The 12,300-nt window shown below is 58.7% G+C and overlaps 1 protein-coding gene across 11 annotated transcripts in view; it reads left to right on the top strand.

Moving 5' to 3' along the window:
• Positions 1-11,698, top strand: part of TNS1 (tensin 1) — a 49,651-nt gene extending 37,953 nt beyond the window's left edge. For 10 of the 11 annotated variants that reach the window (XM_072040630.1, XM_072040636.1, XM_072040629.1 and 7 more), the window contains 11 exons: positions 2,042-2,216; positions 2,333-3,204; positions 4,136-4,222; positions 4,625-4,756; positions 5,126-5,218; positions 5,487-5,564; positions 5,853-5,924; positions 6,003-6,171; positions 6,372-6,440; positions 6,709-6,741; positions 7,329-11,698. In XM_072040630.1, coding sequence (XP_071896731.1) covers positions 2,042-2,216; positions 2,333-3,204; positions 4,136-4,222; positions 4,625-4,756; positions 5,126-5,218; positions 5,487-5,564; positions 5,853-5,924; positions 6,003-6,171; positions 6,372-6,440; positions 6,709-6,741; positions 7,329-7,473 — 1,925 coding nt within the window. In that variant the 3' untranslated portion in view covers positions 7,474-11,698. The remainder of the gene's footprint in view (positions 1-2,041; positions 2,217-2,332; positions 3,205-4,135; positions 4,223-4,624; positions 4,757-5,125; positions 5,219-5,486; positions 5,565-5,852; positions 5,925-6,002; positions 6,172-6,371; positions 6,441-6,708; positions 6,742-7,328) is intronic. The other variant, XM_072040627.1, reaches the window with a different exon arrangement.
• The last annotated feature ends 602 nt before the right edge of the window (positions 11,699-12,300 follow it).

The following is a 12,300-nucleotide window of genomic DNA, read 5'->3' as shown; positions in this document are numbered from 1 at the left end:
GGGCCAGGTTGGGGAGCTGTTTGTTCAAGATCCTTCCCAGGGAGAGGACGGCTCTTCTCCGGGTGTTTGCCGTGCTTCCCGCAGCTCCGCCAGCGTTTCTCCCTCGGAGTTCCTCACCAGGCAAACAGCCCCAACCTGAACATTGTGTAACGCGTTTGGGGAAAGCGTTTGCTTGAGGAAAACAGCACAAATGTGCTGTGTCCAGAGCCAATTTTTCAGGGGTGGCTTCTTGGATACACCAGAGGAAGAAAAGCTGGGATAAAACCGGGCTTTTTCCCCCTAGCCCTCTCCTTCCCACCAGCCCCTCAGATTCCCAGCTTTGGAGAGCCTGAGGGCTCAGACAGCACCTACCCATGGGCAGCAGCCTCCTGGTTTCCCATTTGTTTGCTCCACAAACGGGAACAGGGGGTGCCTGTGACCATCAGGGCACTTCGCTGTGAGCTCCCAGAGGTGCCCAGGTTGGGACCGGGATCCCCCAGGCAGGAGATGTGTCAGGCACTCAAAAACTGGTCAAAGAGTCCGTGGGCATTGTCTGGGGAGGACGCCTGCCCCCAGTGACTCACGGCCTCTCCATTCCCCCGCTGTCTTCCCGTCTCCGCAGCCTCTTCCAAAAAAACACCAGGAGGCCAGATCTGAGTTTTCAACCTAAAAAAAAAAAAAATCCCTCCCGAATCTTCCCAGTATTTTTTTTTTCCCCCGTGTTGAACCAAACAACTCAAGCACGTGCCCGTGGTGGCACATGGTGCCGTGGCACACGTCGTGGCACCCCTGCCCCTGTCCCGTTTCAGCCTCCCCGTTTGCAGGAGGGGCCGGTATTTTTGCAGCCGTTTTGGTCTTAACCTCTTGCAGGCTGACTCATCTGTGCTGTCTGGCTAATTTTAGGCCGGGGTGGGGAGACGGGTGGGAGATGTGAGTAGCTGTGAAATTAATTTAATTGCCCAAGCGGGCGATGTGTTTCTCGCAGCTGCCCTGGCTGTCCCCCTGGGCACCGCCTTATCCCTGTCGCTCTGACCCCGTGCCCGGCTGGCTGCTCGGCCCCCTCTGATGTCCTCGCTCTGTTTTTGGCTCAGCTCTTTCCTGGGGTGGTTGAGCAGGGCTGGGCGGCGAGAGCAGCCCCACGGGATCGATTCCTGTGTCTGCAGGTGGAGGGGATACTCGCGCAGAGACGTGGCGAGGCTCAGGGGGGACCCGTGACCGTCTTTTTCCTTGCAGCCCCGAGCACAGAGCTGTGCGTTGGCCTTGCTGGCTGTCAGCGGGGCCGTCTTGCCTGAGGGCATAGCCAGAGCCTGCCTGTTATGACTAATAATAATAATAATGTTTGTAATGCTAATTACTGCTGCGGAGCCGCCTCGGGCACGGCCAGCCTGGAGCCGGCCCTGCAAGGAGCTTTTGGAGCTGGGGACCTGCAAGGACGCCCGGCCCGAAGCATTTTGTGCCAGCAAATCTCCCTTGGGGTGCTCCGGGAGCATTGCTAGGGATGGACCCCATCAGTTTCCCCCCTGCTCTGCACCAAAAACGGGGGAGAAACTCGCGGGGAAAGGGAGGAGGCAAGGAGGGAGAGCTGGGGTGACGGCTGCTCCTGGCACGGGACAGCTCGGCGGCTCCGAAGGAAAATTGCTTTTGTTGGGAGTGCTCACGGGCTGCAGTTCCAAGCAGGGATCAGGGAAGGCGTTGGATGGCTCCGTGGAAATAGCTGGAGCTGCTCTCTGGTCTCTGCTGCTGGAGGTGGCGGGGAGAGGTGGCTGTGCGGGACGTCACCCTCCGGCCCCCCGTGAGTCAGCGCAGGCTGGGCCGTGTCGCCGGCTCTATTTTTAGGGGCTGAGGATGAGCACGGAGCACGCCGTGTGCCGCGTGGTGGCCTGTCTGGGCAGGGACACTGATTCAGAGCTGGGCGGGGGGCTCCGTGGCATGGCACCGAGTGAGGCAGTGTCCCCCGAAATGGGGCTAAGGGCACAGCCTCGTGCCGTTGCCGTTCCCGTGCCGTTCCCGTGCCGTTCCCGTGCCGTTGCAGCTCATCCCTTTCCCTTTCTCCTCTCCGCAGAGCCCAGGAGCTATGTCGAGTCGGTGGCCCGGACGGCCACGACGGGCAGGGGGGGGACCCTGCCGGCCGCCCAGCCCGGGGGCCTGGAGGTGCCCACCAGGAACGGCGCCTTTGGCAACTCCTTCACCGCCCCCAGCCCCGTCTCCACCAGCAGCCCCATTCACAGCGTGGACGGGTAAGCAGCCTGCTGGTGCCGTGCCTCAGTTTCCCTCGCTGTGCGTGCAGGAGGGGTGCCAGCCAGCAGTGGGACCCGCTGCGGGGCTGAATCCTCCTCTCCCCATCTCTCCCCAGTGCCTCCCTGCACAGCTACCCCTCCGAGGGCAGCCCCCACGGCACGGTGACGCCTCCCCACGCCGCGGCCGAGCCGGCGTACCGCTCGCCCGTCGCCTCCCAGATGCCCTCTGCTCACAGCAGCTACCAAACCTCGTCTCCTTCATCCTTCCAAGCGGCCACCCCGGGCTCGCTCTACGCCAGCCCCGACTACCCCGATAGCCGAGCCGGCTTCCAGCCGGACCCCCAAACGCGGCCGCAGCAGCAGCAGCAGCAGGTCAACGTGGTGGGCGTCCACGCGCTGCCGGGGAGCCCCCGCACCCTCCACCGGACAGTGGCTACCAACACGCCTCCCAGCCCTGGATTTGGGCGAAGAGCCGTCAACCCCGCTGTCGGCGGCGCTCCCGGCAGCCCCGGGCTGGGCCGGCACGCCGTAGCCCCCCACGGCAACCTGGCTGTGCCACCAGGGAGCCCAAACCTCGCCCGGCACCAGGCGGCGGTGGCGGCCGTGCCACCCGGCAGCCCCGTGTACGGCTACTCCAGCCCAGAGGAGAGGCGCCCGACGTTGTCCCGGCAGAGCAGCTCGTCCGGCTACCAGCCTCCCTCCACGCCGTCCTTCCCCGTCTCGCCGGCGTACTACCCGGGCACCAGCACGCCGCACTCCTCCTCGCCGGATTCGGCCGCCTACCGGCAGGGCAGCCCCACGCCGCAGCCGGCGCTGCCCGAAAAGAGGCGGATGTCGGCTGGGGAGCGCGCCAACAGCCTGCCCAACTACGCCACCGTCAACGGCAAGGCCTCCTCGCCTCTCTCCAGCGGCATGTCCAGCCCCAGCAGCGGCAGCGCCGTGGCTTTCTCCCACACCCTGCCGGATTTCTCCAAGTTTTCCATGCCAGGTGAGCGATGCCGTCGCCTCCCTGGCTCCTCGCCATCCCCTGTCCCCTTCTCTTCTGCGTCCCACGAGGTTGTGTCCTGATTTACTCCTGTCTGTCTGCAAGCCCGTGGCACTGCTGGGGCTAGGGCCATTTCCTGCTTCTTCTGCTTTTCAAACCCAGTGAATCCAAACAGGAAAAATACCGGCTCGGCACCGGGACCATCGTGCTGGTGTAAACAGCGCGGGGATTTGTGTACAGGGAAGATCAAAGCTCCCGGAGGCAGCTCGCATCCGCCTGGCTTTTCTCTGCCGTGGGGACGCGCCGACCTCCTGGCCCCGTTCCTGGTGTTTGCACCCTGGGGAGCCCCCGCGGCCGCGCTCCGTGCCCCCTCCTCGTTTCCAAAGGGGTGCCGTGCCCTGCGTGCTGCTGCGCCTGAAGCGCTGTCCCCTGCTCCCGTTACGAGACGCCTCCGTGACGCCAAGATCGGGCTGATAGGAGCCAGGGAATAAAGCGCCGGGGCGGCCGTGGCTCCAGCTGCCGCTCCGGTTTGGCTGCCAGGCAGGTGGCCCTTTGTGGGCTCGCTGGCGCCTGTGCCAGCCCCGTGACTCGCGGTGGCTGGGAGCCACCAGGGGAGGGGGGACCTCGGAACTGGGAGCACTGGGGTGAAGCAATAGGCCTGGATTGCGAAGTGCCAGCTCCATTTTAAATGTTGAAGCCCTGTTTTGTCTCTGCCTGTGGGGCAATGCCCAGGGGTGCCGTGCGCTCCAGGTGAAGCCCAACCTGGCCCTGTACCGAGCAGCAGGTTGGGGTTAACACAGCGTGCTGGGGCTGAAAGGAGGTGAAGGTACCGAGATCAACCAGCCATGCTGCTCTGCAGGCAGGATTTGCTGAGAACTCATGCAGGGTTTTAGATACAGCCTCTCTTGATTTCTTTTCTTCTTTCCTCCTGCAGACATCAGCCCCGAGACTCGTGCCAACGTCAAGTTTGTGCAGGACACTTCCAAGTACTGGTACAAGCCGGAGATCTCCAGGGAGCAAGGTGCGTAAATGGCACGGGGTGAAGGACTCCGGCAGCTGGGGTGTGCCTGGGGCTGAGAGAGCTGCAGCTCTGTGGGGTTTAGCGAGGGTTTCCCTTAGGGGCTGGGCTAGGAGTGATGTGCTGTGGATGGAGCCTGGCTCAGCTGCTGGCTTGTGTAATGTGGGCTCCCCAAACCTCCCCGCTGGGCAGGAGCAGTGGGGCTGTGCCCTTTGGGGTGCAAATCTTGCACTGAGAAGGGTGAGATGTCCCCCTTCCTAGCCACAGACCCACTCGAGTCCCCGACCCAGCTGGTAACGTCGTGGTGCCCAGCGTGGGCACCCCGTCCCGACCCCCGCCGCTGGTTTGGGAGGGCACGCTGCCTCCGGCTGTGCCAGGTCTCAGCTCTGCCCTTCTCTCCCACAGCCATCGCGCTGCTGAAGGACAGGGAGCCGGGGGCTTTCATCATCCGGGACAGCCACTCTTTCCGGGGAGCCTACGGCCTCGCCATGAAAGTTGCCTCCCCGCCTCCCACGGTCATGCAGCAGAACAAGAAAGGTATTGTGCGCCCTCCTGCTTCCCACGCCGGGATGCTTGCTATTGTTCGGCCCCGGACGAGCGGGCAGGCGGCTCTGCTGAGCTCAGACGTGCCCTTGAGTATGCGCTGATGTGGCAGCATCCCTCCCTGCCAGCCCCTGCCAGCCCCTGGGGGACATCTGCAGCTGGGCAGATGTCCCCCAGCTAGTACCGCCTCCCCGGCCCCCCAGCAACATGGCTTGGGGTTGGACCCAGTGCAAAGGGTCTGATTCCAGTGGAGAACCCTCCCTCGAGCTGGGGGTGAGCCGGAGCACTGCTTTCCCTGGGGGATTGCTTTGGGATGGGCTAGGGAGGGTGGCTGTGGAGTGACGATGTCCCATCCCTTCCCAGGAGACATCACCAACGAGCTGGTGAGACATTTCCTCATCGAGACCAGCCCGCGGGGTGTGAAACTAAAAGGATGCCCCAACGAGCCTAATTTCGGTGAGTGCCCAGGTGTGGTTCCCACCCAGCCCGTTGGAAGCCTTGCCTTCGCTGGGCTGTCCGAGCAGAGCAATCAGGTGTCCGGGAGAGCCCCTGCCCCAGCTTCCTGGGGACAGAGCGAGAAGAGGAAAAGGGATGATGCTGGGCAGGGTGAAAATGAGCCCCAGTGGGCACAGGGGCTTCAGGAAGAGCCCCGTGTGGTCCTGTCCACCAAGAGCATCAGCCTGACGGGGCAGGCTCCGTGCTGACTGTTTCCCTCTCTCCCCAGGCTGCCTCTCGGCTCTGGTCTACCAGCACTCCATCATGCCCTTGGCCCTGCCCTGCAAGCTGGTCATTCCTGACCGAGGTAAGAGCCACGGCCAGCAGCATGGGGTGGCATCGTCCCTTCGGGTGTGCTGGGGGCTTCCCTGCCAGCCAGGAGCCACGCTTGGGGCTGGGTTTGATCCCTCTCCTCTCCATGGGCTGTTCCTGTGCTCAGCTGGTTCAGAGCCAGGCTGGGTTTTACTCTTCATCCTCGGTGCCCCTTCAGCACTGGCACACGATGCTCAGCTGCTGGAAAGGGGACAGTGCGTGTGCCCCCACCACCCGGCGGGTTTCCAAGCAGGGAGCAGCAGTAACGTCCCATTTCTCCTAGATCCCATGGAGGAAAAGAAAGATGCCGCATCCGCCAGCAACTCGGCCACAGACCTTCTCAAACAGGGTGCGGGTGAGTAGAGAGAGGCTGCAGCGAGGCGAATGCGGCCCAGGGAGGTGGCTGACCCCACGCCTGCTTCTCCTTTTCCAGCCTGCAACGTCCTCTTCATCAACTCGGTGGAGATGGAGTCGCTCACGGGCCCCCAGGCCATCTCCAAGGCTGTCGCCGAGACGCTGGTGGCCGACCCCACGCCCACCGCCACGATCGTCCACTTCAAAGTCTCCGCGCAAGGCATCACCTTGACTGACAACCAGAGGAAGTAAGAGCCCCCCCAACACCTCCCCATGTCCCCAAAGCCTGGGCACACGTCGGGTGTGTGTGTCCTGCTGGAACGATGTCCCCATGGTGGCATGCGCCTGGGCGTGGAGCAGTCCTGGGGTGCCCAGGGGACAATGGGGCAGCTGCGATGGGCAAAGGTGGGGGGCTCGCTGGCCGTAACACCCCTGCCTTGTGTTTCAGGTTGTTCTTCCGACGGCACTACCCTCTCAACACCGTCACCTTCTGCGACCTGGACCCCCAGGAACGAAAGTAGGTGCCCGAACGTGTGGGGAGCGCGTGTCCCCTGCCCCTTTTCCTCCCCCAGGCTGCTTGGAGCAGGGGCTTTGCTTGCTCTGCCCCCCCCTTACTCCCGAGGAGAGCAGCAAAGGAGGGTCCTGGTGGATACCCTGGGCAAATGCCAGCATCTCTGGTGACTTCTTGGTGTCCCCAAACACCTTCGTGCACCAGGTAGCAGTAGGTCCCTGTCTCCGCGGTGTGCAGGAGGCACCGTCCCTCACACCTCCTCTTCTCCTTGCAGGTGGACTAAAACTGACGGCAGTGGCCCAGCCAAGTAAGTGCTTGCTGTGCTCGGTTCCTCCTGGCCGCTTTTGGGGTGGGTCCCACTGCTGTGTGAGCATCACCCCCAGGAGAACCGTGCCTGGTGGCCCCATGGTCACCCGAGGGGTGGGCTCGCCTCCTTGCTGCAGGAACACCTCACCCAAGCACGGGAGCACAGCCCCAGGAGCTGTGCCCAGTTCCAGGGGTTAATTCCCCCTAATTTTAGCCATTGTGTTAGCGAAGGGGTTTTTATTAGGATGTCCAGCTGCCGGGATCTTTCCCCTCTCCAATTAGAAACGCCACAGCCTGGGCCTGTCGCACATTCTGTTCCCCTGTATTTATAACTGGAGTTTTGCGTGTTCTAATTAAAAAAAATAAAAAAAGAAGGGCATTTTCTTTACTGGGGGGAGAGACTGACGGAAATAACCACATGGCCTCATCCAGCGTGGGTCTGCACGCCCCGTGTCCCTGCGTGGCCTTCCCAGCTCAGTTGCGCACCCCAAGGTCCCTCCTTGGGGACGGTGATGGGGAGGGTGGCGAGGGTGGTGGCGTCCTTTGGGTGAGGAGCGCTGGCAAACCTCTCGCTTTTTCCCCACCCAGGCTCTTCGGCTTCGTGGCCAGGAAGCAAGGGAGCACCACGGACAACGTCTGCCACCTCTTCGCCGAGCTGGACCCGGAGCAGCCGGCTGCAGCCATCGTCAACTTTGTCTCCAGGGTCATGCTTGGCTCCGGCCAGAAAAGATGAGCCGGCGCTGGCGGGTGATTCTTGAATTTTGGAGAAGGACTTGGAGCTGATCCGAGAAGGAGTGTGAGGAAGTGCATTGTGGAAGAGGGAAGTGAATCGGGGGGGGGGAGGGAAAGGGTTGGAATTTTGGAGGAAAACAGCAAACAACAGCAACCAAAAAAAAAAAAAAAGAACAAAAAAAGAACAAAACCCCTAAAAACTCAACACAAGCCAAACACACACACGTAGAGGAATCAAAGCCATGCACCTACGTACCAGAGCCACGAAGTCACGCCAAAAAGGGAAGGTGACCAAGGCGGTGAGAGGTGTTCCAGCTTTCGGCATCGCGGTCCTGAGGCTGCACCGAGCGGTGATGCTCGCTCCGGACCGAACGTGGGATCATGACTGATACCTTCTATCTGGAAAGAAAAAAAAAAAAGAAACAAACCGGCAAAAGCCACGGAAGAAGCTTCATCGGCGCGTGCCTGCTGTGTGTTTGATGCAACCCATGGGAGTGACGCCCTGCCGCAATGTGGGACAGGTCTGCAGGACACCGGAGGAGATGCCCTTGGAAACATTCCCTTGCCGTGCTGCAGCGGAGGGTCTTGCCAGCCCCTGTGCCGAGCCCAAAACCTGCTGGCTGCCTCGCTGGGGCATCCGAGGGCTTGATCCCAAACCCTCTTATGCCCTGGGAGCTCGGCTTTGGGCTGACCTCAGCAGCTGGCCCAGAGCCTGCTCCGATTCCAGCACCGCTCATAGGTGAGGCAGCACGAATCCACCTGGAGAGGGGCACCTGGAGAGGGGCACCGCAGCCTCTCCACGCCTCCTGGGGTGCTGGTACCCGGGCAGCCCGATCCCGTGGGGGCTCCTGCTGCTCCACGCCTGGGAGCAGGAGGATGCTCCCCAGGGACATCCCGGGCTGGTGGAGAAAGTCGCCTCCTCTCCCGCCTTCCCCTTTTCCCTCCCATCACCAGTCCTCTTTGGCAGCCTTATCCTGCGGCCTGTCACACATTCTCATAACAACAAAAAAAAAAAAAAGGAAGAAAAATACTGTAGTAATAATAATAATTATAATAATAATAGCGGATGCTTGCACAGTTCCCTGTGCAGAGCAGCGGACCCGTGGCTGGCCCTATCTCTCTTCGGAGACGTGCAAGCAGTTTTTAAATTGCATGGACGTTCAAGTTGCACGAAAGGCGAATGACTACAAGTAACTCAGGCGCTTTTTTCTCATTTTTATTTTGGAGGCCACGTTAAAAAAAAAAAAAGAAAAAAGAAGGAAGAAAACATATTAAAAAAAAAAAGGAAAGGAATGGAATGGACCAGCAGTTGCTGGGCTACTTTGGCTCGGTGGGGAGGCCCCAGGTCCTCTGAGAGCCACCCTCCGCCTTCCCCCACGGCCGAAGGCTCGTGCCCCCCGATGCACAGCGGGTTTTGCAGCAGCTGAGGCTCTTCCCTTTGCCTGGGGGTGTGATGAGAGCCAGCCCTTGCTGGGAGCCGAGCTGCTGGCCGAGGGTCCCTGTGCCCTTGAGGCAGGGTGTCACGGTTTTGGGGAGCAGAGGTCCCAGCCCCAGGCTGCGAGCATCCCCTCCGAGCGGGGGGATTCTCCAGCTCTGCACGGGGCAGGAGCACGGTGAGCGCAAAAGCCGAGAGCATTTTATTTTTTTAGTATTTTTTTGGAGAAGTTTCAGTGCAAAGAAGTGGCCCAGATAGCCCGTTGGGGGCAAAATTTAGAAACTTAGTAGTGCAGTCCCCCCCGGCGAGCTCGCCTCCCTTGGACCACCCTTGCCTTGATAGCTATAATATATATAGGAGCTATACCGACGAAATACTGTAAGCTAACAGAATTTTAAGGAGGAACAAAGGTTAAATTTACACTCCAAAAAATATTTATTTTTGCCATATTGCTTTCCGCGCATCGTATCTCCCCCATTATATCCGCCTTCCCCCCCAGCCCTGGAGTAAAAAAAAAACACCCAACACGATGAAAGCAAACCGGGCGGAGGAAAAAACATGGGGGGGTCCCCACTTCGTGGTGGTGGTCGGGGGGGGTGTGTGCGGGTGCCATGCGTGTGAGCGGGGGCGCGTGCGTGTGCGTGTGTGTGTGCGCGAGAGAGCGGCGTGGGCGCGCGGAGGGGGCCGGCGTGGCCGGAGGCTGGTGTATGGCGAGCGTTGGATGCGTAGCGGGGATTTTGGGTGCGAGACTGCAGCGGGATAAGGGGGTTAGGGCGGCCAGGGGGGTTTTTCTCTCCCCCCTCCCGGCTCCCCCTCTGCCCGCATGGATGCGGAGACCTTTTCATAGATCTATATATTATTTTTGGTGTTTCAAAAGCGATTCCCTCCTTCTGCGAAATTCAAGCGAGACGAGAGACGATCTCACCCGTAATCTCCTCACCCTGCCGTTAACCGATTAGAGAAAACACTGTGTTTATAGATATATAAATATATATTTTTTGAAAAGTCTCTATTTTTCAGACTGCGTTTTCTCACTGCTAAGAAAGAGAAGAGATGCTAACGATGTTAACTTTATTTTAATCTGCTGCCTCGGAAACCGGTGCTCGAAACTCCCGTTCATCCTCCCCTCCCTCCCCGTCCAAGGAAGCAGATTAAAGCCCCCCAGAGATGTCGAGCACAGCAGATACCTGCCGGCAGCATCACGCCTGCTTCCAGCTGGGACCTCCCGGCTCCCGCACTAACCCACTCGCTGAAGCCAGAGATTTACACCGCATCCCAACCTCGGACCCTAACAAAATCGCCCGACAGTTATCTAGTTTTTTTTTTTTTAACACAGAGCTTCCGATGATGTAGCCGGGTGTTTGTCAGCTACCTTTAAAGGCACTTTTCTTCTTTTAGCTCCTTTTTTTTTAAAAAAAAAAGTTATGTTTTTAGGTGCAGCTCCCCTTTCTGTCCCCAGCTCACGTTGCCTGGGGCCAGCGGGGACCCAGCACCGCGGTGATATTTTTCCTTATGAAAGGGACGGAAAAGGTTCTTTGGTTTTTCTTTGGCTTTTCCATGCAGTCCTGGTATTTGAGAGCCGAGCTTGTGCGAGTTAAGCCCAGCATATGTTTCGTTGTAATCACACTGCCGTGTTCAGCAGCCGGATGTTATCTCTCTCACACACACACACACAAACACATCCCTCCTTCCTGCACAAAGAACTGCATATATTCTTGCCAAAGATATCCTTAAAAACGCACTTTTCCCCATATATATATATATATATATATATAATTTTTTTTTTTCTGTTTGTGTAAATTTGTTGTACGTGCCCTTTTCGTGTCGGTTCGTTCTTCGGAGAGGAACCCCCCCCCCTCCTCCCTTTGCTGTCCCTTTTGCTGCCCATTCACGAAGGCTCCCCGTGGGATTCAGCTTCTTGCCTGTCCCCAAATGGGGGCCCCCGAGCAGAGCTGGCACTGGGGACCTGCAGCAGGGCTCCCATCCAACTCGCTGCCTCCAGCCCCTATTTTGGGGGATCCCCCGTGTGCAGCCCCAGGGGTTGTCCCAGCCCCCAGGTCCCACCTGGATTTGGCCACAGCCGCCAGGCATCAATTTTTTTTTATTTTTCCAGCCCGTTCAAGAGCCCGAGCTGAAGCGCAAAGTGTGACGGCGCTGAGCAGATCCCCACCCAGCAGGTCGGGCAGGTAACAAACCAGTTGCCCCAAAAACCCAGACGGCAGCATCAGCAAAAGTCATACCTTCCCGTTGGAGCAGGCAGGGAGATCAGACAGCAAAGGAGCCCGCAGGGGCTTGTTTCATTTCGTTCGTTTGTTTTGCAAATTGCGAGGTTGGTTTGGGGTTACTATTTTTTTTTTTCTTTTCCTTAAAAAGGAAAAAAAAAAAAAAAGAAAAGAAAAAAGGAAGCAACCCGATGTTTCTGTTGGCGGATCCCGTGTTTTGTATGTTATTTTTTTTTTTTTTTCCCCTGTTGTTGTCTTTGTTACTTTGGGAACATTACAGATTTATTTGCTAATCAGTGTTAATGAACAGTTTAAAACTTTCAGACTTGCCCATTTCTGTGTATTTATATAGATGGAGAAATACGTTATATTTTGTATCTCTGTGCCCACGATGTCGTCGCGCGTGTAAAGGTGACTTCGGTCGCACCATGTCTGCGTGTGAATGTGACTCCGCTTTTCGTCTTCCCCTTTGTACAGACGTCTGATTTCTCTGCAGTTCATTGTATGGCTTTATAAAGTGGTAAAAACGAAAATCAGTTATATAAAATATACTGTTGCTTGGAATGCCAGCTCGGTGTCTGCATCGCTGGGAATGTATCCTGACATTTCAGGGAGGGCAGGAAGAAATGCGCTGTTCTTTTTGCACAGGGGGAAACAAACAAACAAAAAAACCCACCACCACCAACAAAAAGCCCGACAGCTCTGCCCCCCACCTCCCCCTGTTCCTCGATGGCAGGCTGGGGGCTGGCAGTGGGTGTGGGAAGATGGGGCTGTGCTGCTCCACATCAGCCTTAGCCGCAGCCGCTGCTCTCCAGATGCTGCTTCACCGGGGAGCCCGAGGGCTGCCTACAGGGCTCCAGCTCTGCTTTTGGCCTTCGTTAGCCATGAGGGACATCTCCATCTTTCTGGGAGCCCCTGCCAGCACTGGGTGCTCTTCACATCCCGCTGCTTCGTCCCAGGTTGTCCCAGGCACTGAGGGGGTGATGGATGATGCGCCCCCGCGAGCCGCTCTCTGGTCCCTGCCGACCCCACGGGGGTCTTTCACCTTTGCCAGGGTCATGGTTCGGGCCGAGCTCTGCGCCCCTCAGCCCCCACATGTTCCCCTTTTTGGAGCCATCCTGCCTGCTAAAACAAAGCGAATTCCCCCCTGGAGCTGCAGCCCCAGCTTTTC

The sequence above is a fragment of the Anas platyrhynchos genome, chromosome 7, assembly GCF_047663525.1.
Source record: "Anas platyrhynchos isolate ZD024472 breed Pekin duck chromosome 7, IASCAAS_PekinDuck_T2T, whole genome shotgun sequence".
Taxonomy (NCBI): domain Eukaryota; kingdom Metazoa; phylum Chordata; class Aves; order Anseriformes; family Anatidae; genus Anas; species Anas platyrhynchos.
The sequence above is the reverse complement of the archived record's forward strand: the minus strand, read 5'-3'. Positions and strand labels throughout refer to the sequence as shown.